The sequence below is a fragment of the Petaurus breviceps genome, unplaced genomic scaffold, assembly GCF_028583685.1.
Source record: "Petaurus breviceps papuanus isolate PSGF00001 unplaced genomic scaffold, PetGlider_PUasm1.0 90740, whole genome shotgun sequence".
Classification (NCBI taxonomy): Eukaryota; Metazoa; Chordata; class Mammalia; order Diprotodontia; family Petauridae; genus Petaurus; species Petaurus breviceps.
Window position 1 is genome coordinate 3383457 of NW_027187330.1, and position 27995 is coordinate 3411451.

General features: G+C 44.3%; 1 protein-coding gene and 1 long non-coding RNA gene across 8 annotated transcripts in view; one reads left to right on the forward strand and one right to left on the reverse strand.

Annotated features, from left to right (window-relative positions):
• The window catches only part of HPS1 (HPS1 biogenesis of lysosomal organelles complex 3 subunit 1), a 31749-nt gene extending 14857 nt beyond the window's left edge, over window positions 1–16892 (reverse strand). For 3 of the 4 annotated variants that reach the window (XM_069067168.1, XM_069067166.1, XM_069067169.1), the window contains exons 1-7: window positions 16805–16892; window positions 14918–15010; window positions 12589–12705; window positions 7280–7417; window positions 6727–6869; window positions 1362–1470; window positions 441–601 (exon numbers count right to left, since the gene is read on the reverse strand). In XM_069067168.1, coding sequence (XP_068923269.1) covers window positions 441–601; window positions 1362–1470; window positions 6727–6869; window positions 7280–7417; window positions 12589–12705 — 668 coding nt within the window. In that variant the 5' untranslated portion in view covers window positions 14918–15010; window positions 16805–16892. Of the gene's footprint in view, window positions 1–440; window positions 602–1361; window positions 1471–6726; window positions 6870–7279; window positions 7418–12588; window positions 12706–14515; window positions 14884–14917; window positions 15011–16804 lie in introns of those variants that run through there. The other variant, XM_069067167.1, reaches the window with a different exon arrangement.
• LOC138145542 (uncharacterized) overlaps window positions 16779–27995 on the forward strand; it is a 196365-nt gene continuing 185148 nt past the window's right edge. For 3 of the 4 annotated variants that reach the window (XR_011164249.1, XR_011164250.1, XR_011164247.1), the window contains exon 1: window positions 16779–16916. This is a non-coding gene — a long non-coding RNA (uncharacterized lncRNA). The remainder of the gene's footprint in view (window positions 16917–27995) is intronic. The other variant, XR_011164248.1, reaches the window with a different exon arrangement.

A 27995-nucleotide genomic window follows, 5' to 3' on the forward strand; every position in this document is an offset into this window, starting at 1 on the left:
AGCAGAATGGGATTCCTTGGAAGGGAGTAGCTTCCCCTTCCTTGGAGGTCTTTAAGAGAAGGCTGGATGACCTCTTCCCCCCTCATCCCTCTGTTGGACACATTACAGTGGGGATCATTTTTGTGTTTGAGTATAGGACAAGATGGCCTCTGAGGTGCCTCCCAACCCCTCAAATTCTGTGAATCTTTTCTTGAGAACATTAGGATTTTTTTATGTGACACAATGAACAGGACATAAGGCTCTAACCAAGGGCTGGACTGTGAGCTGGTCAGAAGGGAGAGAGCAGTGAGGGCCGTCAGGAAAGTCTGCATGGAGCTGGGCACTCAAGAATTGGGCTGGAGGTGGAGGAGGTTGTGAGCAGAGGGTGGGGCGTCAGGGGCCTCCCACTTAAAACCACACTGCAGTCGATCTCTGTGCTTGTGGACAACTGCAGGACTCACCTGGAGTAGAAGGCCAACAGCTTGGTGTGGACAAGCAGGAAGGCATGGAGGACCTCTTCACCACCATGCTCGGAGCGGGTATTGATGTGGTGAACGACATGCTCTTCTAGGGCCTCGATACACAGTTCACAGAGCTGGGGGTGGATCAGCCTCTCAACAGCCTACCCAGGTAGAGGGATGCGCAGGTAAAGAAGCCACCAAGATCTGACACTGATTATCCCTTGCAACCCATGACATGGTGGGTGAGTGAGAGCAGCCACATAGTGATTGCAGAGGAGTGCGCCAGCACGAGCCTACCTCAGGAATCCAGGCCCAACAGTGGGTGCCCAGCCTCAGGAAGACCAACAAGGGAAAGAACACTGGGAATTTAGGAGTTTAATACGGACTTTAGGGCCCTGGCTTGGCTTAGGAAACTCTAAAGAAAACCACCTCCAATGAAGAGTACAGCTACTACCTGGCACAGAAACATGCACATTTAATAAGGATGGGAAAGCAGGCAGATCAACACTCTATCTGGGTCTGAGTCTTGCCCCAGACACTTATTAGCTGTGGATCCTGGGTGAGTTTCTTGACCTCCCCTTGCCTCAGTTTCCCCATCTGCAAAATGAGGGGATTGAACTCTATGGCCTCTAAGACCCCTACAACTCTAAATCAGTGACCTTATAATCCAGAGGCTGCCGTATTTCCTAGGAGCTCAGTGGTACTCAGGGTCTATCACCCACTGAAGGAGAATTCATATTGGGGACTTCTGCCAATTTTCAGGACCATCAATGTTCTTTGCTTCAGCCAGACAACAATCTCTCCTTGGGTGGTATTGTGATGGCCCACAGGGCTGGACTGTCTAGAATCCTACTGTACAGCAAGTTCAGGGAAGGGCTCCCTGCTTGCCCCACCCTCACCTCAGGGTCCCACAGAAGTTACCTCCACCATAAAGCTCTGCTCTTGGTCTCGGAGGCGGCTGTATGTATGAAGCAAGCCCTGGAAGAGGGCCCACACTTGGGTGCGCTTCTGCAGGTCCGAGGGTCGGAGCCTAGAAGTAGGTCAACGTCAGGGATGATGGGAGGGAACCAGGTCAGCTCCAAGCCCAACCAAACCCTGAATCCTAAATGACCAGATCCATTCAGTAAGTAAAGGGAAAATTCACCCTGCTTCCTTTTCCTCACCCTCAGCCCCATCTCAGCAGAGAAAGAAATAATGAGACACAAGACAGTAACCAGGGCAGAGCATGAGCAGGATGGATGGGCATGCCTTGAGCTTCCCAGGCAAACACATGCACACAGATGTGGGGCCTATACAGAGGGACAGCCAGGCTTGTTCAGTTTCAGTTTCTCTCTCTCTCTCTCTCTCTCTCTCTCTCTCTCTCTCTCTCTCTCACACACATACCCTGCTTTCTTTCTCTAGGTAGGTTCTTAAGCTGGGGTCTGTGAATCTGTCTTTTTAAAATTTTGATAACTATATTTCAATATAATTGGTTTCTTTTGTCATGAAATGTATTTTATTTTATGCATTTAAAAACATTATACTGAGAAGGGGTCACAGGCTTCACTAGACACAAACTCCTGATCAAAGACTATCTGTTTCAGACTAGTTGGGATCTGTATCAATGATGAAAGGAGTTTCCACACAAAGAGCTCCTTATGTCAGTTAGATGAAAGAAAGGACCAGATCAGGGTTCGCTCTTAAGATAAAATAAACTGAAACAAATTTTATGTCTCAATTCAGTGGGCAAGGGCTGGGGGAGAATTGAGTTCTTAATACAGAAGAGAGTAAGAGCCCCTGCTCTTAGAAACTGTCTAGCCAACAGTTGCTAGTGCTCTCCCTGAATTCAGTTTGACTCAACAAACACAGGTCACTTGCTTCTCTGTGCCAGGAGCTGTGCTGGGCTCTGGGGGGCCAGGGTGGCAGGAAGAAATAAAAACACCTTCAAAGCATAGGTACCATATTCACCAAGAGTGAATGACATGAGGCAGGGCCCAGGGCAGCAGCTGCCTCTGAATCCCACTCCCCAGGTTAGGACACTGGAGACACCTAGCTGGCTGCCTGTACCACTTGCCACCAAACCTAAAGATCATCTGCAGGGCACAGGCCTATGAGGAGGCAGCTTGGTAAGGAGGAAAGAGCAAAAAGTGTAGGTCAGGAGATGTGTATTCTAGTTCCAGCTCTGCTGCTGACTGACTGGGGGACCTTGGAACCCCTGGCCTTCTGGATAAATGAGGGGTTGTAGTACATCAGAACTTCTTAAACTGGGGTTCATGAACTTGTTTTTTTTTAAAGTATATTGAAACTATATTTCAATATAATTGGTTTCTCTTGTGATCCTGTGTAATTTGTCTTATGCATTATAAAACTGATCTTTGCATCCGTCAGCTTCCCCAGGCTGCCAAAGAGGTCTAGGACACACAAAAGGGGGAGGAGCCCCTGCTCTGGGTCATCTCTAAGGTCTCTGAAAATTCTAACAGCTTGTGATCCTAGGTCTTTTACGTATCATTTTGTCTTGTGGCAAATGAAAAAGGATCCAGTTTCTCAAACCCTCATTCCCAAGTGTGGACACAACATCTTCCTCTTTGGGATCCAAGCAAACCTGAGTCTGTTTCCGCAATGCTATACTCCAATCCTGGAGGATTCTGTTTGAACAATCATTCACAGAATCAGACTTGGAGCTGGAGGAGACTTTGGAGACTACCCAGGTGCTGGAAAAGGGTCCCTCCTCAGGCCCGGTGAGAAAAGAATCTACCCTGAAGAGCTCCCCCTCTCTGGGAATCCAAAGAGCACCAGATGGAAAAGTGACTCGGTATGGAGAGCTGGAACCAAGGACAGACAAGGTGAACAGAGAGGGGCCCAGAGCACCACACACAGAGCTGGGCACCACAAGAAACCCTTTTTAAAAAAATAAAACTTTTGGTCAAGATGGAGGAGTAGAAGCAGGACCTCTGCTGGGCTCCGGCTGCCACCTTCCCAATCATGTAAAAGGGGACTCTAAACAAACTTTGGAACTGCAGAAGCCACAAAATGATACAGAGAAGCTAACCTCCTGCTGAGGACAGTCTGGCAATCCGCTCTGGGAACCGAGCCCAGCCCCACACCGAGGCTTTAGCGCCAGGGCAGGTCTGACCAGCCACGGCGGAGGTACTCCAGATCAGCAGCAGCTGTGGCAGTTTCCAGATATACCAACACATAGATGCAAAGGACAAAGTGAGAGGTCAGTGCAGTCTGGACCTTGGGACCCATTAAGTGGGAGTGTATGGCTTTTGCTCCCAGGGTAAGAAGCTGCTGAGACACCGGCACAGCCAGCCAGCGCCATGTGGCAGCTTCAGTTCCTGGCCTGAAGAGTATAGGGGGACAAAGGGACCAGTCTAAGGGGTAATCACTCTTGCTTTAACCTGCTTGGATCTGGATTGCAGTCTAGGGTGAGGTTCTGGGGTGTGTGTCCAGCTTGTCAGAGCATGTGGAGGCCTTAGAGAGGGAACCCATCTGATACCTCTGGCAGCTGAGAAAACCCCAGCATTTGGGAAAAAAGCTCCCCTGTCTGGCGGCAGAGTCCTACTGTGATAAAAAGCCCAGGGGTCAAGTGACTGAGGGGCGACATGACCAGGCAAAGGAAACAAAGCAGACAGAAGATTCCAACATTAGACTCCTATTTTGGGGACAAAAAGGAGCAAAGCATGGAACAAGAGGAAGACAGTGAAGTCAGAACTCCTGCACCAAAAGCTTTAAAGGAAAATACAAGCTGGTTACAGGCCACAGAGGACCTTAAGAAGCAGATAAGAGAAGTGGAGGAAAAATTGGGAAGAGAAATGAGAACAATGCAAGAAAATTACGAAATGATTGTCTACAGCCTGACTGAGGAAAATAACACCTTAAAAAATAGACTAACTCAAATGGCAAAAGAGGCTCAAAAAGGCAATGAGGAGAAGAATGCCTTAAAAAGCCAAATTTGCCAGATGGAAAAAGAATCTCAAAAGCTCACTTCAGAATTAGATTGGATCAAATGGAAGCTAATGACTTTATGAGAAATCAAGATGCTGTTAAACAGATTCAAACAAATGAAAGAATAGAAAGCAATGTGAAATATCTCATGGGAAAAACCACTGACCTGGAAAACAGACCAGGAGAGATAATATAAAAATTATTGGACTACCTGAAAGCCATGATCAAAGTAAGAACCTAGAAATCATCCTCCAGGAAGTTCTCAAGAAAACTGCCCTGATGTTTTAGAAGCAGGGGGCAAAATAGAGGTTGAAAGAATCCACTGATCACCTCCTGAAAAAGATTCCCAAAAGAAAACTCCTAGGAATATTATAGCCAGGTTCCGGAATTCCCAGATTAAGGAGAGAATATTACAAGCAGCCAGGAAGAAACAATTTGAATATTGTGGAAACACAATCAGGATAACCCAGGATCTGGCAGTATATTCTACACTGAGGGATTGAAGGGCTTGGAATATGATATTCTGGAGGTCAAAGGAGCTGGGATTAAAACCAAGAATCACCTACCCAGCAAAATTGAATATCATGTTTCAGGGGAAAATATGATCATTCAGTGGAATAGAGGACTTTCAAACATTCTTGCTGAAAAAACCAGAGTTGAATAGAAAATTTGACATTCAGATACAAGAAGCAAGAGAAGCATGAGAAGGTAAACAGGGAAAAGAAATCATAAGGAACTTATCAAAGTTGAACTATTAACATTCCTACATGGAAAAACAATAATTGTAACTTATGAAACTTTTCTCAGTAGTTGAAGGGAATAGAAATATAGATATGTCTATAACTGAGGGTATATGGGCATATGAATACATATGTGAATGTGTGTATATATGTTTACAGGTATACATAGAGGGCACAGGACCAATTTAACAGGAAGGGATGATACTTAAAAGGTGAAATTAAGAGGTGAGAGAGGAATATAATGAGAGGAGATGGGGAGAGACAGAATGGGGTAAACTATTTCATATAGAAGAAGCAAGGGAAAATGGTTACAATGGAGGGGAAGAATAGGAAGGCAAAAGGGAATGGGTCAACCTTATTCCCATTGAATTTGGCTTGAGGAGGGAATGAAATACACACTAAATAGGGTATCTCACCCTCCAGGAGAGTAGGGGGAAGGGGATGAGAAGGGGGATGATGGAAGGGAGGGCAGGCTGGGGGGGAGGGAATTTGGGAGCACCCACTTTTGAAAAGCTACAGGATCAAAGTAGAGAATAGAACAAGTGGGAGGTGGGATAGGAGGGAGGGAAATATAGTCAGTCTTTTACAATCTATCTACTATGTTACTGTTTGCATTAGCTACACATACACAACCTATATTGAACTGCTTATCTTCCCAGTAAGGGTGGAAGACAAGGGAGGAAAGGAATGAATCTGGAATTCAAAGTTTTAACATCAAATATATATACATACATACTATTATTAATACTATTTTACATGTAATTGGGAAATAAGATATACAGGCACTGGGGCATAGAGATCCACTGAAAAAGTTGAACGAAGTATGAGAGAAAATATGGGAGAGAGCAGATTGGAGGAGGGGATATCCTGTGGGACTTCTATTTTGGGGCGGTGGGTAGGGGAAAAACGGGGAGAAAATTTGTAACTCAAAATCTGGCGGAAATGAATGATGTAAATCAGAAGTTAATAAAGCATTTGAAAAAAAATAAAAACAACTTTGAGGGGGAAAAAATCTTTTTATAAATGAACACATTAATACTATAAAATTCTGCTGTCCAAAACACGTTAAGTCAGCTGATGCCTCTGATGGATAGCAACATGTCTGTTTTTTTAATATGTAGAATTATAATCACTTTTCCTTTCCCAGGGGTGAGGAGGATGATTTGGGTTAGTCTAATGCCCCACAAATTCCATGTCCAGGCTCTGACTTTATTCCTTGGAATGATTAGGAAAACCAGATCTAGGGACCAGGGCCAGGATAAAGAGGATATGGAAATAGCAGCTCAGAAGCTGGGGCAACAGTGCTTGGCAGAGAGTTGACTCCATTTGGCTTGAATCTGGTCTAAGAGAGTTGAGAGGTAACATGCCAATCTGGATAGAGAATCAGCCTGAGTCAGAAAGAACAGGGTTCAATTCTGTCTCTGACACACACTTGCTGTGTGACCCTGGGAAAGTCACTTAAGTGCTCAGCACTCCAGGGGACCCATGAAGACCATGAGCAGAACAGCCAGCCGCACATGCACACTGGCGGAGGGCGTTTCCTCACTGGGTCTTCACAACGTCAGTGAGTCGCCCTAACTGCCTCCAAACCACATCCTTCCCCCACATAGGAGACTCACTCCTTCCGGATGAGATGGCTGTCCAGGGCGGCCAGTCCAAAGTGCATCTCAAACAGATGCTTCAGCACGTACAGCTTCCGGCGCAGGTCATCTTCACTCTCTGTGCTGTCACCATTGATGGCGATAAACAGGCATTCACCAAACTGCAAGCACAGTCAAGTGAATTCAGACTCTGAAAGACCCTCCCTCACCTCTTCTCAGCCTACTTTCTGCCATTAGAACATCAGCCTCATGAAGGCAGGGACGTACCTAATACATGCTCGCTGTAGAACAGTGCCTGGGATAGAGAAGGTGTAAGCACCTGTTTGCTGACTAACTGGTGGCCCAGGCACAGAGTAGGTGCGTAGCAGTTCTTGCTGCCTGATTCCTGAAGGGCTAACAGTGCAGGGCGCCTCTCTCCACTAGCCTGGGCCACCACCCAGTCCTTCCTCGGCACCCTCCGAGGCTCAGATGCCCTCTGTGCAATGCACCTCTAGGCAGGATCTCTCCTCTGGCTTACAGGAGGACAGCTAGCCCCGGCTCCCTGGGGCGAGGCCTTGGGCAGCCTGCTTACCAGGTGAAGGACGTACAGATGACTGCTCTTCTCAGCCAGGAAGCAAGTGTAGGTGTCTGAAAGTTTCTCCAGCATCGTCGTACAGGAGATGATCACAGGGGCAAAAAGCGTGCTGAGGCGGTCCTCCAGGGCAGGCAGCTGGGGCGCAGACAAGGGGGAGAGCAGTCAGAAAGGCACAACAGCTGCTTGGGGCGCATTATTGGTAGCAGGCCTCTCTCTTTAGCTTACCCCAGAAGCCAAATGATCCCTCACAGGGACATGCCCAGCCCCCCAGAGGTGGCCTGGTGCCCTGATCAATGTCTGTGATCCTGGACAAGCCCTTTCACTCTCCCCTCCTGTAAAATGAGGAAAGTCCTGATGTGCCTTCCGGCTCTAAGTCCATGACACTAAGACTGACATTTTTTTGTGGAAGTTAAACAGGGTGGATTGTCAGCATTAACTGATCAATGACAACAGCAGCTCACATTTCTATAGCGCTTTAGGGTTTGCAGAGAATTTCACATATATTATCTCATTTGTTCCCCACAACAACCCTATGAAGTAGATGCTATTATTATCATCATCCCCATTTTACAGATGAGGAAACTGAGGCTGAAAGTGGTTCAGTGATGTGGCCAGGGTTCTAGTGTCTAAGGCCAGATCTGTGTCCATGTCTTTCTGGTTCTAATCCCAGCACTTTACTGACTGTATCCCACCACCTCTTATCACAGGGCTCCTCATCAGGGTGGACAATAATCAGACAAAAAAATCACAATGGGATTTTTATAGTTTTTCTAAAATTTTATACATTGAGTTTCAATTTACAATTTTAAAGATCAAGATACTGTCATGAAACTGGGATTACATCTTCTAATTCTATATCATACTGTTAACTTTGGAGAAGGTCACAAGAAGGACCATATTGGGGATTTTATGGGGTTTCCACGAGTTCTTCCATAGAATGATTAAGAAAGGCCACTCTATCCAATGAGAAGCAAGGTCAGCCAGTCCAGGAGACTGCCTAAGGTAGTGTGGTAGAGTAGGAAAGAAGGCTGGTCTAGGAGTCAAGAGAGCTAGGTTCATTGCCTAGCTTTACTTACATTAATCAATGGTGTAGTAAAAAAATCACTGGTTCCAGTATCAGAGGATCTGGGTTCCAATCTAGCTTTTGATACTTCCTACCTGTGCGATATTGGGCAAATCACTTAACCTCCCTGGGCTTCAGTTTCCTCAATTATAAAATGAAGGTAGGACTGGATGAGCACTAAGGTGCTTTCTAAGTCTAAATTGATGTGTGCATAGGGAACTCCTAGGAGAGGAAACTTCCTCTACCAATACAGGTTAGCACCTCCTCTGCTACTCAGAATCTTAGACAGTTGCCTAGACCATTAGTTCAAGGTTTTGCCCAGTCAGATAGCCATTCAGTGTCAGTAGTGGGACTTGAACTCAGTTCTTTGTGGCTTTGAAACCAGAGTTCTTTCTCCCCTATCCACAATGCCATTAAATCCATTAATGCCATTAAATGCCATGTAATCCATTAAAAAAGCAGTGGGCTTGAGTTTGTACAAATAACATCCTTGTTAACTTCAATACAAATTCATGAGAATAAGAAATAACAGGCCCTACAGTTTCTTTGGAACCTGTTAAATCAAACCCCTTTCTTTCTCTAAAAGTTTAAAGTCTCAAGAAAGCAAACATTGAAGTTTACTAGGGATGGGGCTGCGGTTGTTGTTCAGTCATTTCAGTCATGTCTGGGATAGATCTAGACAAAATCTTTTATTTTGAGGAAGAAAAGCCTGAGAAGTAGTAAGGGAAGAACGGGGGTGGGAGGAGAGGGAGAAGGAGAGACAGAGAGAGACAGACAGACAAACTGATAGACAGACAGACAGAGACAGGGACAGAGATACAGAGAGAGAGACACAGAGAGAGAGAGAGACAGAGACAGAGAGACAGAAAGACAGATATAGACTAAGAGACAGATAGAAGAGATGGGGAAAGAGAGGGAAGGGGGGAGGAAAATGGAGCAAGGTGGAAAAGGAGAGAGGAGAGGATGAGAAAGAGAGAGAAGGGAGAGGGAGAGAGATTTAAGTAGAAAAAACTTGGACTGTGACTTAGCAGCAGCCAAAAGAATGTATTTGAAAGCAAAAATATAACTACTTCAGGAATCAATCAAAAGGTCCCTTAGTGAGAGAAGATACTAGAGGTTTATCCAGATCAAGTAAGGAAGCAAGGAAGAGTGCATCTTCCAAGCTGGATTCTGTAGCTATTTTGTACTATTTGGTGTAGTTTGTAAAATAGCCTGGACCACTCTCTATTAGTTTAACTGCATGCAGTCAAATATACACTATTGTACTTTAAAAACCCTGCAGTGGTACCCGGGCATGTTAGGTTTCTGAGACCCTAAAGCACCTGGAAGAAGCCTAAGAGAGCATCCCCCATGCAGCTTTTTATACCTCTCCATAAAAGGAGGGCAAGTAAATGGCAGCAATTCTGCTGCCACAGGCACAGAAATAAGGAAGAAGAGCCAGAGATGTCTCCCCTGATTCAGTGGAGGGCTAGTGGGTGGTTTTGAAAGTTCTCCACATTCTCCCTGAGAAGTACAGAGCACACTTCGACTTTCCTGATGCTCCCAAAGTATAGGCTAACATAGTACAGACCGAAGTCTTGCCTCGGATAGAGAAAAGTGCAGCAGCAGAGATAATTTATGGGTGTTAAAAATGCAAATGGAGCAGGCACTATTTATTGCCAACTTATTGTCTTGACAGGTTCTTTGTGTTCAGTAGCAGAGTTTGTATCCAGATTCCATAGAAGAATTAGTGATAGGTGTAAGCAGGCAACAATAATACTCTTAATAACAATAACTGAAGGGCATTGTGGGTATGGGAGAAAGAGCTCTGGTCTCAAAGCCACAAAGACCTGAGTTCAAGTTTCACCACTGACAATGAATGGCTGTCTTACTGGGCAAAACCCTAAAATAATGGTCTAGGCAACTGTCTAAGATTCTAAGTTGCAGAGGAGGTGCTAACGTAAAGGAAGTTTCCTCACCTGGGAGTTTCCTGTGCGTACAGGCTCAATGTCTATCCTTATATCCCTCAATAACAATAAAATCTCTGTAGTACCAACTATAATAAATGTGTGTATATACACATATATGTATACAAAGAGTGCATTCCAAATGTCTTAGTGCAGTTTTAAGCTATTAAAGCTTAATGTTTTCTGTCCTTAGACTATTTTATTCTAAATAGAAAAATCATTTGGGAACTGAAAATGCAGGAAAGTCTATTTTATTTTTAGCCTACAAGTAAGAAGAGGAAGAAATAAAGCAATATTTTAAGCTTTATGCTGTCTGTTGAAAGCAACAGCTAACAGCTACATATTTCTTTATGGTTTAAAAAGCACCGTACAAATATATATTTTTTTCATTTGCCCCTACACTAAAATGGTGAAGTACACAGTCCAATTATTATTATTTCCATTTTACAGATTATGAAATTGAGGTCCAGAGTGGTGAATTAATTTGTCTAAGATTATACAAATAATACTGGGACAAGCAGAACCAGAACCCAGGTCTATGTGCCTCTAATATGCTCTTTATATTCTGCTACTTTGTTAAAAAAAAAAAATCAAACAGTCAACAAGCATTTACTAATTGCCTGTAATGTATTGGGCACATAAACAGAAAAGCAAGATAGTCTCTGACCTCATGAAGCTTGTGTTCAACTAGGATGTAAACAATGACAATAACAACACAGCAAATCTCTACATTTTACCCCTAAAACTAAAGTAGGTAAAATGTTTGTCTTATTAAAATAACTGTTAGCTACTGAAAAATTCCTAATTAAAATAATTTCTGTTTAAGTTAAAGAATCCAATGAAGGTGACTGTACCAAATATCATGGCAAAAATGCCCCAGATAGCCATAATTAATTTTTTTAAAAAGCAATTGGCATTAAGTAACTTGCTCAAGGTTACACGGCCAGTTATTTCTGGGTGTGGTGCTAAGTATCTGAGCCTGGATTCGATCCCAGGTCATGCTGACTCTGGGGCTGGTGCTCTTACTCGCTGTGCCACCTGGCCGCCCCCATAATTAATCTTTTGAAGTGGAGATTATTCACCTCTCAGTGACTTTTATGAACAGCTCTTTCAGTTGGCTTTGGCAGATGTGATATGCTAAATCATTTAGTTTTTTTCAACGCAGCTTCAAAATTTATAGGCAAAAGGTTTCAAAATAAACTCTTGCTTTAACTTGTATAAGTACACTGTCTCCCAGTGAAGCCTTTGGTTTTCTGAGCTGTGAAGATGACAGTTTGGATGTGAAAAACAAGGATGTACTTTTTTTTGTAAGGAAAAAAACTGATTAACTAGGAATCATCATGGTCTGATTAGTGACTTAAGTTGTTTCAATTCCAACAGAATCCTGGTCATTTCTAAGGGCAGTGGTATGAGATATGTGGGAAAAGGCTGAAAGAGAATAGTGCATGTTTTTATATTATTATAAGGATAATAATAATAGTAAGCATTTATACAGCACCTTACAAAAATTACTTCATTTTATCTTAATAACAACCCTGGGAGGTTGATATCATTATTAACCCCATTTTACAGATGAGGAAACTGAGGCAAAGAGGTTCAGTGACTTGATCACAGTCACACTGCTAGTAAGTGCCTGAGGCTGGACTGCAGTTCAGGTCTTCCTGACTCCAGGTCTAGAGCTCTAGCCACAGCACCACCCGGCTTCCCTGACAACAACCTTGGCAGGGAAGGGACCAAACATTTATTAAACACCCATCATGTGCCAGGAACTGTGCTAAGTGCTTTGAGAATGCTATCCCGTTTGATCCGCACAACAACACTGGGAAGGAGGAGCTATTATGATGTCCACTTTACAGATGAAGAAACTGAGGCAGGCACTGGTTAAGTGACTTGCCCAGGGTCACACAGCGAGGAAGTGTCTGAGGCCACATTTGAACCCAGGTCTTCCTGATTCCAGGCTCAGAGCTCAATCCACTGAGCCACCAAGCTGTCAGGCAAGTAGTGTGGTTTTTATTATGTTCATTTTGGAGATAAGGAAATTGAAGGAAAATTTTAATATGTCCATTTTAGAGATGGGAAAACTCATCTCTAAAGCCAGAAGAGAGTTTAAGCAACTTGTCCAAAGGTCTACTTCTTAAGCCAAGATCTACAGAAAGGAAATTTACTGTACTTGTTACTGTCCTGCATTGTCTTCTGAGGAGACCCTGGTTATACGAAGAAGACTCTGTACTAAGCCTGCAGGAAGACTAAAGGCCTCTTGTCTTGTGGCTGGCACTTCCTCCGCCCCTGGCTCTTACCTCTCCTTCCTTGTCCTCTGACAGCCCAAACTTCTGCCAAAGACTATCTTCGAACTCCTTGTCTGTCCAGTAGAACAGGACCTCAGCCCCCTCTGTGGCCACCAGCACGCATTTCATCTGCCCAGGAGAGAGAAAGGTCAGGCTCTCAGCACAACTGCTCTCTTGGATGGCTCATGCCTGGATGACAGTTGGTGAGAGCGAGGGTCTAGTCACTTTTTATGAAGACAAGATCTCATCCCAACCCAGAGTAAATGACGCCACAAATACAGAGCAGGAGAAAGAAAGGTGAGTGCCATGCCTCAGGCAGCCCTTCAGAGAATCAAAGATTTGAAAACTGAAGTGGACTCTGAGAAGTCACCCAGTCTATCTCCCTGCCTCCAGGCAGGGCCAAATTTAAATGGAGAGCAAGCAGGTGAGATCTTGCAAATTCACTGAAATTATCTGTCAGTGTCATCAGCTTGGACTGTCTCTATCTTTGTAATCCACCTCTTCCCAGCCTAACACACCTAGCATTCAGAAAGACCCTTTATAAAATAACAAATAGGAAGGTCAAGAAGAAAAAAAAAACTAAACAAAAAGCCCCCACAAGAAAATAAAAATCAGTTGCTCCAAATCAACCAGTCTTTCCTATAGCTACTTAAATCATCTTCCAAATGCACAAGTCTGACTAAGTCACTGCACCTTTCAAAATTTCAGTGGCTCCCTATTACCTTCTTTCTATAAAAACTGGACATGTGATTTTATCATGGTAGTGATGAAATCTCAGCTCCTGCTGAGAAACTTCCTTTACTAACAGCAATCAGCACTTGATAGACTTAAGAGTGTTGCCTCTCTGATAACACTGAGCAGGCCTTACCCAGATCTCCGGCCCCCCCGCTCCCCCCCCCAAAGTCTGCTCTATATGCACTACTCCATGTTGTCCCACATGCCTCGAATACAACCCATCTTTACTTGAGCGCTCCTTGCTTCCATCCTCTGCATGTAGTTCCCCTTGATCTCCTTCCCTCCCAAATGACCCTGGCCTGGGTAACCCTGCACACATCTGGTGTTTCTTCTCTCAATGTTTAGGTTGTATACATTAGTACATGTACTGGTCTCCCCAGTATCTCCTGGTGAGGAAGGCTTCTTTCTTTCTTTGTCCTTTCATCCTCTGCTGAGCACATACACAGTCAGCATGAAATTGATTCTTTGGCCTGGCATTGAAAGCTCTTGAAAATCTGGCTCAATGTAACGTGACCTCAAGGATTCCAGGCAAAGTAAGAGCCGAGAGTGAGGGTTTCTTGGGCTCCATCCCACCAAGTCATTCTGGGTGATTCCTGTCTTCTTCCATACTATTATCCTACTTTCACCGTAGGAAGTGACCTTGAAGGCCATATATACAAGCCCTTATTTTAGAGAAGAGGAAACTGAGGCACAGAAAGGTTAAGTGATTTGCCCAAAGTCAAACTGCCCATAAGTATATAAGGCAGGTTTCAAACTCTTATTTTTCTGACAACAAATGCAGCCTTCTGTTCACTGGGCCACCACTGAGGCCATTTCCTAGACAAACTGTTCCACTCCTATCCTTTTGTGCAGTCATCCCCGTACCAAGAATGGAACCTCCCTTCTCATCTTTGTTTTCAGAATCCCCCTCTCTGTTTAAGGCTTAGACATAGCTCCTTCATAAAGACTTCCTTAAATTTCCCCAGCTGAAACTGTTTTCTCCAACTCTGAATTTTTACTAAAGCACTCGGTCTGGACTTCTCCTTGGTCCCCATCTTATATTTTAATTATTATATACTCTGCCATGTATAATAATAGCTAACATCTAGAAAGTACTTTAAGGTTTGCAACACTTTAAAAATAGTCTTTCATTTAATCCCCACAACTCTGGAAGGGAGATGTTATTAATAGCTTCATCTTACAGATGGGACAACTGAGGACTTACCCAGGGTCACTCAGGTAGTAAGGGTTTGAGGCTGGTTTTGAACTTGGGTCTTCCCTGAATCCATGTCTAGCACCACATCCACTGTGCCAAAGAGGACAGTCACTCTGCCTTTGGAGATGGGTTTCATGGGTCACTGTGGCAAAAACCCTCCCCCACTACATCACCTGGAGGCCAGTCTCCTGGTGATGAGATGCTCTAAATATCTGAGGACCAGGGACAAGAAACACCATCTGGCCATGACCTGAAGGCGTGAGAATGAGGTCTTCCCCAGGGCAAGGAGGTGCCTTTGACAGACAGGGAAGCTAGCTTGGTTGCTCCACATATCTTCAGAACAGCTGGGTTTCACCTTCTGTAAGAGTTCATTCTTCTAGGGCAGGGTTTCAAACATGATGTCAATTTTACCTTAAAGGGGATAGAAGTTGTCCTCTGGGGAGGAGGAGGTTCAGTAAACTGTTTAGACAGGCAGGGCAGTCATCTCAGTCTGGTGGTGAAGGCCTGTTGCAGCAAACACATTGAACAATTGCTTGATTAATCAATAAGCATTTTATTAAGTGCCTATCATTCTCTAGGCACTGAGGATACAGTAGAAGACAAAGGATCCTGCCCTTGAGGAGTGTACCTAAGACAAAGGAAAACCAGTGTTTCATTTTCATTCTCCCTATTTTAGGCCTAAACAAAATGGAGCAGGGGTTGGAGGATGCATCAGACAACTGGGAATTGTCAAGGAAAGACTCTTGGATTGCCTCATCAATGCTTCTGGACACAGAATCCAACTGGGTCGAGGCTGCTTAGATTGGAGTTGGGGGGGAGGGGTTAACACATTTCCTATTTTCAAAATTCACAGAGGCCTCAATTTCATTAGTAGCCCCCTGAGAGCTTCCATTCAGACTCCTGGCCCCTCCCTATCACTTTGATTTCTTCTTACTTTGGGGATTCAGTGATTTCATTAGTGTGGGAATTAACAATGTGCATCATAACCCCTCCACACATCAAAGGTTCCCATCTGCTGCTTTTTGATATCTCCTGTCTTCTAAGGATGCTAAAGCCTTCTGCCTTCCTCAGGCCCTCACTACCTGTGTGAGGCAAGAAAAGTCATTTAACCTCTTTCTTTCTCAGTTTGCTCATCTATAAAACTGGGTCAAATGAGATAGTGTATGTAAAGTGCTTTGCAAACCTTAAAGTGCTATTTACAGGGTGTCCCAGGCCTCTTAGTGCAGTTTTAATAGCTTAAAATTTTGAAGCCACCGGGTATGTATTAGTTAGAAACAAGCTATTAATTGACTGACTGATTAGGAATGATGGACTGAAGAGATCTGTTTTCTCTCCAAATACCCATTCTTCCTCACCAATGCTTATTCCCTACAATGCTAGAGCCGAAAGGGACTTTAGAAACCACCTGTTATTTTACTTTTTAAAAATCTTGTTATTTTTAAGAACAGGAAATGAGTCTTGGGAGTGGAAGTAAAATGGAGCAGGTTGGTAGCTCCGGCTGAAAGAGAATCCAGGTCTCCTGATTCCCAGGTCAGTCTTACTGAGACATAGTCAGATGATTTCTCTTCCATGAATCCTTCCAAACTATCAATCAATCATTTAGTGCCTGCTACGAATCTTTTCAAACTATCAGTCATTTAGTGCCCGCTACTCGTCAGTCACTATGCTAGGGATTACAAAGGCCAAAAAATGAACGAGTGCCTGCCCTCAAGGAGCATACGTTTTACTGGGGGACATAATCTACACGTACACACATGAGGTGGTTAGTGCACGTAAAGGATGTACGAGGTGCCGCCAGGAGAGCTGGTGAGGGCGAACCTGAGTCAGTGCTACTCTGCACATCCTTGGGCGTGGCTGGGCCTGCAGCTTTGCTACATTATTACCCCGCAGCCACACGTGACCCACGGGGAGCCGCACACGCCGCAGCCCGGCGACTCTACCGGAGCTGGCTCACTAAAGAAGGTTTTCTGATTCAATCGCCCTGGGGAGGCCCCCAGTCCCCGGCCTCCCAGGAAGCAGGCCTGGGCCCCCTTTCTCCCGCCCTGGGGGAGGGGCATTCCCAAAGCCGCGCTTTGAGCGTGGGATCCACGCCTCTGTCTCCGTCTCTCTACTAGTGTCCGCGGGCTCGCAAGCGGGGTTCCGGTCTGTCCGTCCCCCCGCGTGTGTCCGGGTGCCTGTCTGTCTGTCCGCCTTCTCTGTGCACCCCCGCCCGGGCCCAGGAGAAGCCCCTTGCGCAGCCCCGGCCCCTCCAGGAGAGCAGGAGAAAAGCGAGGGGGGTGGGGGGACGGACCGACGTACCGGGACCCAGCTGCTGCAGCGGAACCGCGGCCCAGCCAAGCCGACTTCCGGCAGTGAGCGTGTGACGCAAGCGGCGCGTCATGTGACCTTCACCCGGCCCTGCGACCGAGGGGTGCGTGGGGGAGGAGCAGGGGGAGCGCGCGCGGCGGGTAGGGGTGGGGGTGGGGGTGGCGCTGGGCTATTTGGTTCAAAGGGAGTGAGACCGTGAGCCGGTGGCCTGGGCTTAGGTGTTGATATCACAACCCTGCGCTGCACGAGCTGTTACTAATCACCACCATTTTACGGGTCAGGAAACTGAGGCAGAGAGGAAGTGACCTCACCAGGGTCACCCCGCATTCAGCAGTTTACAATTCCAGTACACAAGTGTGGTCAAAATAAGGTCATGGGGGTGTGGGAGGGGGTCAGGAGAGCCCTAGAGAGTGGCTGGCGGGTGCTGCTGGAGCCATTGCTGGCCTCCGAGCCCGGATGCCCCCTGCCACAGGCACGTGGTGGCCGGGTGACCCTGCCTCAGTTTCCTCGTCTGTAAGGTGAGAGCGCTGGACCGCATGGACCCCTGGGCTCCCGGGCAGCCCCAAAGCTCCAGTCCCCGCAGTGGAACGTTTCACCTGGGCAGAGTTTTCTGGGAAAGTCACAGAATTGATGAGTGGCGGCCCACGTGGTGGGGGTTGGTGGGGTGGGGCAGCGAGCAGCCAGCATTTATATTAGGCGCCCACCGTGTGCCCGGCGGGGCGCTAGGCGCTGGGGATGCAAAGAGAGGCAGCTGCCCCAAGTGCTTCCCCTTTGTGCTGGTCCTTCCTTTTAAAAGGCCTGGATTTGAAGCCAGACGACGCCGTCATGACCAGGCCACTTACTACGTGTGCGATCTTGGATATGTCATCATAAACAGGGGCTAGGACCGAACCCTTCTTGCTCTAAATGTGTCCTTGCTGGAGGGCAGGAGGAGGGCGAGGGACCTTGGGTATAGCCCAGAAAGGGCCATCGAGGGCGTGGACTGAGCTCCCCTAGCCCTGACAGGTCAGTACTGCCAGAAGCAGGGAGTGACCCAGTCACGCCCCCATTGACCCACCCCCCAAACAAACCTCGGGACCCTGTTCTGCCAGTGTGACCTGTCCATCACCTTGCCTGTAGCCCCTTCCTTCTCCACTGCGGCTCCATGAGAAGGGCCAGGCATGGGCAAAATGGTGAAGGAAATAGAGCAGCTTGTCTTGTACTTCCTGCCCTGTCTGTCCCGTGCCCTTTATCCCTGGCACTGCCCATAATGTGATTCATTTAGATGCCTATAATGTAACGTCAGAAAAATTATCTTTCCCCCCTCTCCTTCCCTCCCTTTTTCTCATCAAAACAGGAATTCTCTTAGACCTGATCAGTTGACTAAAACTAGGCTACACCAAGATGTGAATGATTAATGAATACCTTAGTGAAAGGTTAAGCTCCTTTGAATCATGAACCCCTTTAGAAATCTGGTGCCCCTTCTCAGAATAACTTTTTAAAAAACGTAATAGAAAGAAATGCTAACTTTCAGTTAGAGATTAGTGAAAATAAAGATGTAATTTTTTTTTCCCATTCAAGTTCACAGACCACCTCGGACACTAGGTTAAGAACTCTGGGCTTAGTGTGTTTCTTTTTCTGCTATATCATACCTCATAATTATGAAGATAATGATCAATAACATTTATAAAACTCTTTACAAATAGCATCTCATTTTGTCCTCACAACAGCTCTGGGAGGTGGATGCTGTTATTATACCTGTTTTACAGATGAGGCCCCTGAAGCAGACAGAGGTTAAGTGACTTGTTTAGGACCACACAGCTAGTGTCTGAAGCTAGATTTGAAACCCAGACTCCAGATCTAACACTGTAGTACCTCATCCTTCTACTTTACCTTGGGAGTATTGGGTACTTTTCTAACTCAAAGAAATGAATCCTTAATAGTGGAATTTCATTTTGCTTGGCAGTAAAGTGAAGAATTTCAGGCAGGGTAGGAGAGAGATTAGGGGGCAGAAGAAACCTTTTCCATGCCCTTTAACTCATACACTGGAGGCAGTGGTTTGCACAGCTGTGCGTGAACTGGAGACTCCTCACTGCCTTTGTGGACCGCAGTGATCAGGACCACTGGCTAGGAAACCTAAATGTCTGGACCCAAGGAGTCAAAGACTATGAAAGTCATATTGATTCCAGTTATGAAATGAAAGGTATAGTTCATATTTTTCCAGAATTTTCCTGGTAGGATGCATCTGTCCCTCTTCAGCCGGGTACATATTTCCTAGTGCTTCACCTGTAAGGTGGGCGGTTGGATAGGACTTGAGTTTGCCAGTGCACCCCACGCCCTCACCCCCACCTGCCTTGTGTCTCTTGACCCTGGCAGTGGCTATGAAGAACAGGTAGCTCTACCCACCCACCCCGAGCCAAGCAGGAATGGCACCCGACGCAGCTGTTCTTACAAACTCACTCCAGCTGCTTGGTCACGTAGGCACCAGATGTGCTCTCATGTGCTCTCCAGATGTTCCAATCACAGAGGACACCCCAGCTGTTTCCGTCACACTCTCAAGTTCCATTCTTCATACTCATGCTTCTTGGATGGTTGAAATGCTTAGCTTCAGTCAGGGAGGGTCTTAGAAAATCTGGCATGCAGAGATTGTGTTTGCATAATGCATTTCTTTTTGCTAGTTGTGTTTTCCTTTTAGCAGTCTTATTTTTTTTTTTTTTATAGTAGAGGCCCTACTAAATAGAAGCCTTAGATGGGAGAGCCCAATTTTTCACATTCCTTAATCCTGCTTGAGAGTTTTGCCCTGAATTTGACCATTCTTCTGAGAAGACTTCCAAAGCTATACCTTTCAGATCTTCTTCTGGCCTCTTTGATCTTGGTTATTCTTGCTGTGATGTATAATTCTTCCTCCTCTTTGATTCTTCTCATGATCATTCTCTTTGTGATGCTCAAAAGTGTTAGGGGATTTAGAGCTAGAAGGGTCCAGTAGTGGTGGGAAGAGAAGCAGGTGAGTGGCCAAGGGAGAAAAAAAAAGGAATGAAACAAGGACCTTGTAACTAAAACTTTCTCCTTCGAGAGTTTATTGCAGCTAGAAATTCAGACGTCCGCACCTCCTACTCTGTCCTGTTACAACAACCTCAAGTTTTTCTGAGCTGATCTAAGGGCTCACATTGTTTCTATGGGAAATGCATTCCAGGTGCAAACTTTTCCATCTTAATTGGGGGATGTCTGAAAATTGTGGACTGTCTGTATCCCTGCCCCCGTGAATCATGGCAATAAGACTTGTTATCCAGAATGCCACTAGCCTAGGGGACCTTTGAGTGTTTGTTTTTTTCCATGAGCTAGAAGACTTAAGGTAGTAAAGATAGATTGCATATGGCCAATTATTCATTGTGCTCTAACCTGACTTTGTTGGAGCAGCTTGGCTCCCTTTGATCTTATGGGAAGACTCGATTCAACTCCCAGGGCTCTGATTGATCTCAAAGCCTCACTGACATACATGAGTTAGAAGGAGACCTGGTGGAGCTGCTGACCTCTTTGATTTTGTAATTTTCATTGCAGAAGGGCAGATATAGGGAACACACGCCACAGAAGGCTTAACACTTGTGGATGCAGAAAGTGCCAATCAGGTAATCAACAAACTTTCATTAAATGTCTGATAGAAGGCCGGCACTGCACTAGGCACTGGGGAGAGAATAAAAACATGACATCATCTCTACTTCCAGGGAGCTTACAGTTATATCAGGAGAGAGAGTGGGTGTAGATATGTAGATGACAAACAGAATAAATAGATAAGGGAGGTGGGGGCTCTTGCTGTTGGGAGCATCAGGAAAGGATTCATGTAGAAGGCGGTGCTTGAGGTTTCTATGAAATGATGTAAGGAGGGAAGCCCAGGTCAAGGGCACAGATGGACATGGGCTGCCATATGTGGACTAGTCTGGTAGAATTGTAGAATATGGGAAGGGAATGGGTGAGGAGCTGATATTTTAACCAACAGGCAACAGGGAGCTACTGTAATTGTCTGAGTTGTGGCAGCTGTGGGGAGTGGGGAGAAGCCAGAGGCAGGGAAACTAATGAGGAGGTCATTGTGAAAGGTCAGGTGGGAGGCAAAGAGGACTGGAGCTGTGGTTGTGGCTAGGTGAGCACAGAGGCAGCAGTGATAGAAAGGGCAGATTTATCAACTGATCAGCTGTGTGGGCTGAGGGGCAGTGATGAGGTAAGCACCATGCTGTTGTTCCAAACATGGAAGCCTAGGAGAATGGTGCTGTCCTCAGTAGAAATGGAGAAATGCAGTGAGGGGTGGGTTTTGGGGGGAAGAGGATGAGTTATGTTTTGGACTTGTTGAGTTTGAGCTCTCCAGCACGTGCAGTTTGAAATGTCCAATAGGCAGCTGGTGATGTGGAATCAGAGTTCAGGAAAGAGACAGACCTGCTGGAGACCTAACTGTTAAATTTTCAGTGGGAGCATTTGTACCTTGGAAATTGGGAAACACTACAGATCAGGGCTTACTGTTTTGTCGATAGTCTATATTTAAGAGAGTAAAGGAGAAAAGGCTTAAAATGAGATTAAACCTAAAATGTGTGTTGTATGTACTCCCCCCCACCCCAAGAGCCAGTTGTTAAACATTTACCAGTGTACCCTTGGATGGTTTGTAGATCTGGGAGTCATCAGCAGAGAGTTCATAAATAAAACTATGAAAGCTGATGAAGTCATGAAGAGAGGATAGAGAGAAGACAAATTGGCCCAGGATAGAACCTTGGAGGTATACTGACAGTCAGGGGCCGTGTAATGGATGATGAGTCAATAAAGGAGACTGAAGGTGGCTCATAGACAGGAGAAGAACTAGGAAAAAGCAGCATCACCAAATCCAGAGAAGATGGAGTTTATAGGAGGAGAGAGTGGACAGCAGTGTCAGGTGCAACAGAGGGGTCAATAAGGATGAGGACAGAGAAAACACTATCAGAGTTGGGACTTTAAAGATTGTCGAAAACTTGGGAAAGAGAAGTTTCATTTGAATGATGAGATTGTGAGTCAGATTGCAGAGGGTTAAGTGAACAAGAATTCTTCTTCTAACATGCTTGAAGACCTTTGATCCTCTTCACTATGACTAGTGGTCCTATTCTTTCTTGATAATAGCATCATTGTTATTACTAACAACAGTAACAGCAATAAGAATTAGAACCATTAATACACAGGGGAAAAAAAACAGTGGTCACATTCAAGCAAAAAGTAATTAATCTTTTTAAAAAGAATATATAATGTCAACTTTTTTTTTTAAATTAAGGACAGGGAGCTTAGAATCATAGAAGACTAGTGCATGGAAAGGACCTTGGAGATTGCCTTGTGTAAGCTTCAGGTTATTGGTGAGAAAAATGAAAGCCAGGAAGTAAAAGACATAAAACTTTATTCAATAAATACAACTAAACCAAACTAAATTTGAGTTCCATATAATGACCAGTTAAGGGACAGAGTCAGAGAAGAAAGGGGAAAGATAGGAAAAAGAGGAGAAAGAAGAAAAAAAGCAAAGATGGAGAGAAAGTTAGAAAATTAGAAGAAAAGAAAAGAAAAAGACAAGCTGAAGGAGGGAGGGAAAAATAGAGAATATCAGTAGCTTGACCTAGCAATACCACTACTAGGTCTTTTTTCCAAAGACAATTAGGGAAAAAGGAAAAGAACCTAAAATATTTATAGCAGCTCTCTTTGTGGTGGCAAAGAACTGGAAATTGTGGGGATTCCTGTCAGTTGGGGAATGGCTGAACAAGTTGTGTTATATTGTTGTGATAGAATACTTTTGTTTTAAGAATTGATGAGCTCCAGGTGGAGTCAAGATGGCAGAGTAGAAACACGACCTCTGAGCAGCTCTGGCTTCCACTTTCCCCAATCCGTGTAAAAAGGGGACTCTAAACAAACTTTGGAGCTGCAGAACTCACAAAATGACACAGAGGAGCTAACCTCCGGCTCAGGACAGCCTGGCAGGCCAGCAGGAATTGGCCAGCGTGAATCAGCCAGCACAGGGCTCTAGGAATGGAGCTGCATGAGCCAGAGGTTTTAGCCCCAGGGCAGGTCTGACCAGCCGCTGGCCAGAGGGACTCCAGATCAGCAGCAGCTGTGGCCATTTCCAGAATTATCAACAAACAGATGCGAAGGGAAAAGTGGACTTGGGGATCCAGTAAGTGGGAGTGTGTTGGCTTTTGCCCCTGGGGCAAGAAGCCGCTGAGACACGGGCACAGCCACCCAGGGCCATGTGGAAGCTTTAGCTCCTGGCCTGCAGAGTGTAGGGAGACCAAGTGACCAGTCTAAGGGGTAATCGCTCTTGCTTTAACCTGCTTGGATCTGGATTGCAGTCTAGGATGAGGTCCTGGGGTGTGTGTCCAGCTTGCCAGAGCATGTGGAGGCCTCAGAGAGGGCACCCATCTAATACCTCTGGCAACTGAGAAAACCCCAGCATTTGGGACGAAACCTTCCTTGTATGGTGGCAGAGTCTTACTGTGGCAAAAAGCCCAGGGGTCAAGTGACTGAGGGGTGACATGACCAGGCAAAGGAAACAAAGCAGACAGAAGATTCCAACATTAGACTCCTATTTTGGGGACAAAAAGGAGCAAAGAATGGAACAGGAGAAAGACAGTGAAGTGAGAACTCCTGCACCAAAAGCTTCAAAGGAAAATACGAGCTGGTTACCGGCCATAGAGGACCTTAAGAAGCAGGTAAGAGAAGTGGAGGAAAAATTGGGAAGAGAAATGAGAACAATGCAAGAAAATTATGAAATGAGAGTCTACAGCCTGACTGAGGAAAATAATACCTTAAAAAAACAGACTAACTCAAATGGCAAAAGAGGCTCAAAAAGGCAATGAGGAGAAGAATGCCTTAAAAAGCCAAATTTGCCAGATGGGAAAAAAATCTCAAAAGTTCACTGAGGAGAATCATTCCTTCAGAATTAGATTGGAGCAAATGGAAGCTAATGACTTTATGAGAAATCAAGATGCTGTTAAACAGATTCAAACAAATGAAAGAATAGAAGGCAATGTGAAATATCTCATGGGATAAACTACTGACCTGTAAAATAGATCCAGGAGAGATAATTTAAAGATTACTGGACTACCTGAAAGCCATGATCAAAGTAAGAACCTAGAAATCATCCTCCAGGAAGTTCTCAAAGAAAACTGCCCTGATGTTTTAGAAGCAGGGGGCAAAATAGAAGTTGAAAGAATCCACTGATCACCTCCTGAAAAAGATCCCCAAAAGAAAACTCCTAGGAATATTATAGCCAGGTTCCGGAATTCCCAGATTAAGGAGAGAATATTACAAGCAGTCATGAAGAAACAATTTGAATATTGTGGAAACACAATCAGGATAACCCAGGATCTGGTAGCTTCTACACTAAGGGATCAAAGGGCTTCGAATATGATATCCCAGAGGTCAAAGGAGCTGGGATTAAAACCAAGAATCACCTACCCAGCAAAACTGAGTATCATGTTTCAGGGAAAAATATGTTCATTCGGTGGAATAGAGGACTTTCAAGCATTCTTGCTGAAAAAAACAGAGTTGAGTAGAAAATTTGACATTCAGATACAAGAAGCAAGAGAAACATGAGAAGGTAAACAGGGAAAAGAAATCTTAAGGAACTCATCAAAGTTGAACCATTAATATTCCTACATGGAAAAACAATAATTGTAACTGATGAAACTTTTCTCAGTATGAAAATAGTTGAAGGGAATAGAAATATAGATATGTCTATAACTGAGGGTATATGGGCATATGAATACATATGTGAATGTGTGTATATATGTTTACAGATATACATAAGAGGGCACAGGACCAATTTAACAGGAAGGGATGATACTTAAAAGGTGAAATTAAGAGGTGAGAGAGGAATATAATGAGAGGAGATGGGGAGAGACAGAATGGGGTAAACTAGCTCATATAGAAGAGGCAAGGGAAAATGGTTACAATGGAGGGGAAGAATAGGAAGGCAAAAGGGAATGGGTCAACCTTATTCTCATTGAATTTGGCTTGGGGAGGGAATGAAACACACACTAAATATGCAGGAGAGTAGGGGGGAAGGGAATGAGAGGGGGGTAATGGAAGGGAGGGCAGGCTGGGGCGGGGAGGGAAGTTGGAAGCACCCACTTTTGAAAAGCTACAGGATCAAAGTAGAGAATAGAACAAGTGGGAGGTGGGATAGGAGGGAGGGTAATATAGTCAGTCTTTTACAATATGTCTACTATGTTATTGTTTTGCATTAGCTACACATGTACAACCTATACTGAACTGCTTATCCTCCCAGTAAAGGTGGGTGACAAGGAAGGAAGGGAATGAATCTGGAATTCAAAGTTTTAAAATCAAATTTTTAAATATATATATATATATGTATATATATATATATACACACACACACACACACAAACACACACACTATTATTAATACTATTTTACATGTAATTGGGAAGTAAGATATACAGGCACTGAGGCATAGAGATCCACCATTCCCTACTGGAAAAATCGAAAGGGGTATGGGAGAAAATAGGGAAGAGTCCAGATTGGAGGAGGGGCTGTCCTGTGGGACTGCTATTTTGGGGTGGTAGGTAGGGGAAAAACAGGGAGAAAATTTGTTAACTCAAAATCTGGCAGAAATGAATGATGTAAATCACAAGTTAATAAAGCATTTGGAAAAAAAAGAATTGATGAGCTCAAGGATTTTAGAAAAAACATGGATAGACTTGCATAAAATAATGAAGAGTAAAGTGGGCAGAACCAAGAGAATGTTATATACAGTTAACAGCAGTATTGTTTCAAGAACAACTTTGAGTGGAAAAAATTATTTGACTATTATAAATACCCAAATTAACTATGAAGGATATATGAAGGAAGATGTTATCTGCATTCAGAGATAGAACTATATATATATATATATATATATATATATATATATACACACACACATACATACACGCACATATTTGTGTCTGATGGAAGCCATCTCTAGGGCATGGGGTGGGAAGAAAAAAAGAAAAAATTTACATGATAACTTTATTATACATTTAAAAGGAATAGCAAGTTGTACATAATAGATTTGCGATTTCATGTGCAATCACCTTTTTTTTTGACTGTTATGGAAATGCTTGTTTTATTATAAAGTAAATTTTAAAAAGATAATATCAATAGTGGTCATTGCTATGAATATGTAGGAGGCAAGTTGCTGCCATACTCTGCTGTTCATTTGGGTTGTGGGCATTGAAGGAAGTTGTTAGTAGTCCTTTCTTTTTTATAAAATTCGAATTACTTCAACTGAAGTTTGGAGGTGGTCTTTTTATATTGGGAAATGTAAATGCTTGAATGGAGCCATAGGGGAGTTGGTTGACATTCACCCCAATAGAGTGGGATGTGTGCTGGTCCTGGGGTCTGAGCACTGTGGCTCAAAGCTTGGGTCTACCACTTACTAGCTGTATGACTTTGGGCAAGTCACCTAGCTTCTCTGAATCTCTGTCTCATCACCTGTAAAATGACAGTGCCGGATTAGATTATCTTCTAGGTCTCTAAGCCATTTAAATTTCTTCTTTGTTTCGTGGGTTACAGTGGGAAAAAAAAAATCATCCCTACGTGGCCAGACTACTACAGACAGGTCTTTGCATCAGTAGCTAGGTTGGTCCTCAGAAGATAGTATAAGTTTGTCACCAGGGATTTATTCAGAACCTTTACAGTATAGTAGGGGCTTTCAGAGTTTATGCTCCTCTGACATAGCTTAGGTGAGTCCAGGGTCACCTCCATGCCTTGAAGCATTGAAGCTCCATGAAACAAATTATATGGATTAGGAAAATGAAGACTGAAAATTTTCCTTCTTTATTAAATCTTGTGCATATCATTAATTTCTACTGTGACATGTGGGTTAAGGTCTGGCTGGGTTGGTGCAGGCTTCTTTAAACTTACCAGGAGACTGCAGCCACATGGGCTCTCTGGGTCAGCCTCTAGGTAGCACATGATCCAGGCTCTTCTCCCCATGTCCACTCTAGTACCCTTTGGAGAGCTCAGTCTTATGGCGACTCTAATATCCCCTCTGTCCACTAGAGGGCACTCAAAACCAAAGTGGTCCTCAATGGCAGCCAGAGCTATTCTTGCCTATTGCTTCCTGGTACAAAAGTAGCATTTACCCCTTGTGCATGCTACTTCCTCCTGATTTCTAATTTACCACATGAAGATATTAAACATAGAACTGCTACAGTTTTCTTGGCTCTGCCCTTGGGATAATTCATCTCTAAGCTTCTACTTTCTGTATCTAGTGGATTCAGACACATAGCTTATAGATCACTGCAACTTTAATATACATGAAATTAATGTACAAATACCTCCCCCCCCATATCCCATTGAAATATATAGCACATCTTTCCTTTCCCATCCTCCACTGTCCTAGGAAATTCCCTATGCACTCCTGAAGCTCAGAGTAGAGACAAGGCAAGAACTCTCCCCATGTTTCCCAGTGACCAAAGAATATAATGAATCCAAGCATCTCATTGGCCAATCAGCCAGTCAGATCACTAAACAAGATTCAGATGAGCTTGTGGTCCATAGCAGGCTCTGAGTGATAGCTGATCACAATATGGTCTCCCTTAGCAATCTGTCTTGGCCCCACATGGTGATTGCAGATGTCTCTCCTTCCTGCTGTGGAGAGAGGATCTCAGCTCCAGAGGGGTAATGTCCATGCTGCCTGTGAGTCCCCAAAGAGGCTATAAATTATAGCCAACTTTAAAAAAAATTATGTTCTTGCTTCAGAAGGAATTAACACAACCTCCCATGTAGTTCCTTTATGACAGGAAAGGGCCTGGAATCATCTCTACATTGCTTTCTTTCTGAATTGTCCAGGCCTGTGGGAAACTCAAAAAATAGAGAGTGAAGTAAAAGTTTCCAGAGGTTACCACAGTTATGTTCATATAAAAATACCTCTATTCAGGGTTAGGGGTTGTAAGTCACATGATTTATCTCTTCCAGTGCTCAGCTGTCAGTCCTCTGTATGTAGTAGATGCCTAAGTATTTTTTGAAACACTTGTCAAAAAACTTTGAAACTGGATTTTGACTATGCAGTATATTACAAAATAAATGACACATATGCAGTTTGTCACAAGTAACCAATACTACAGAAAGGAGAATTTTCTGGCACTAAAATGCTTATTTATAACAAATAGCATGAAAAAATAATTGTTTATTGTATGCCCCT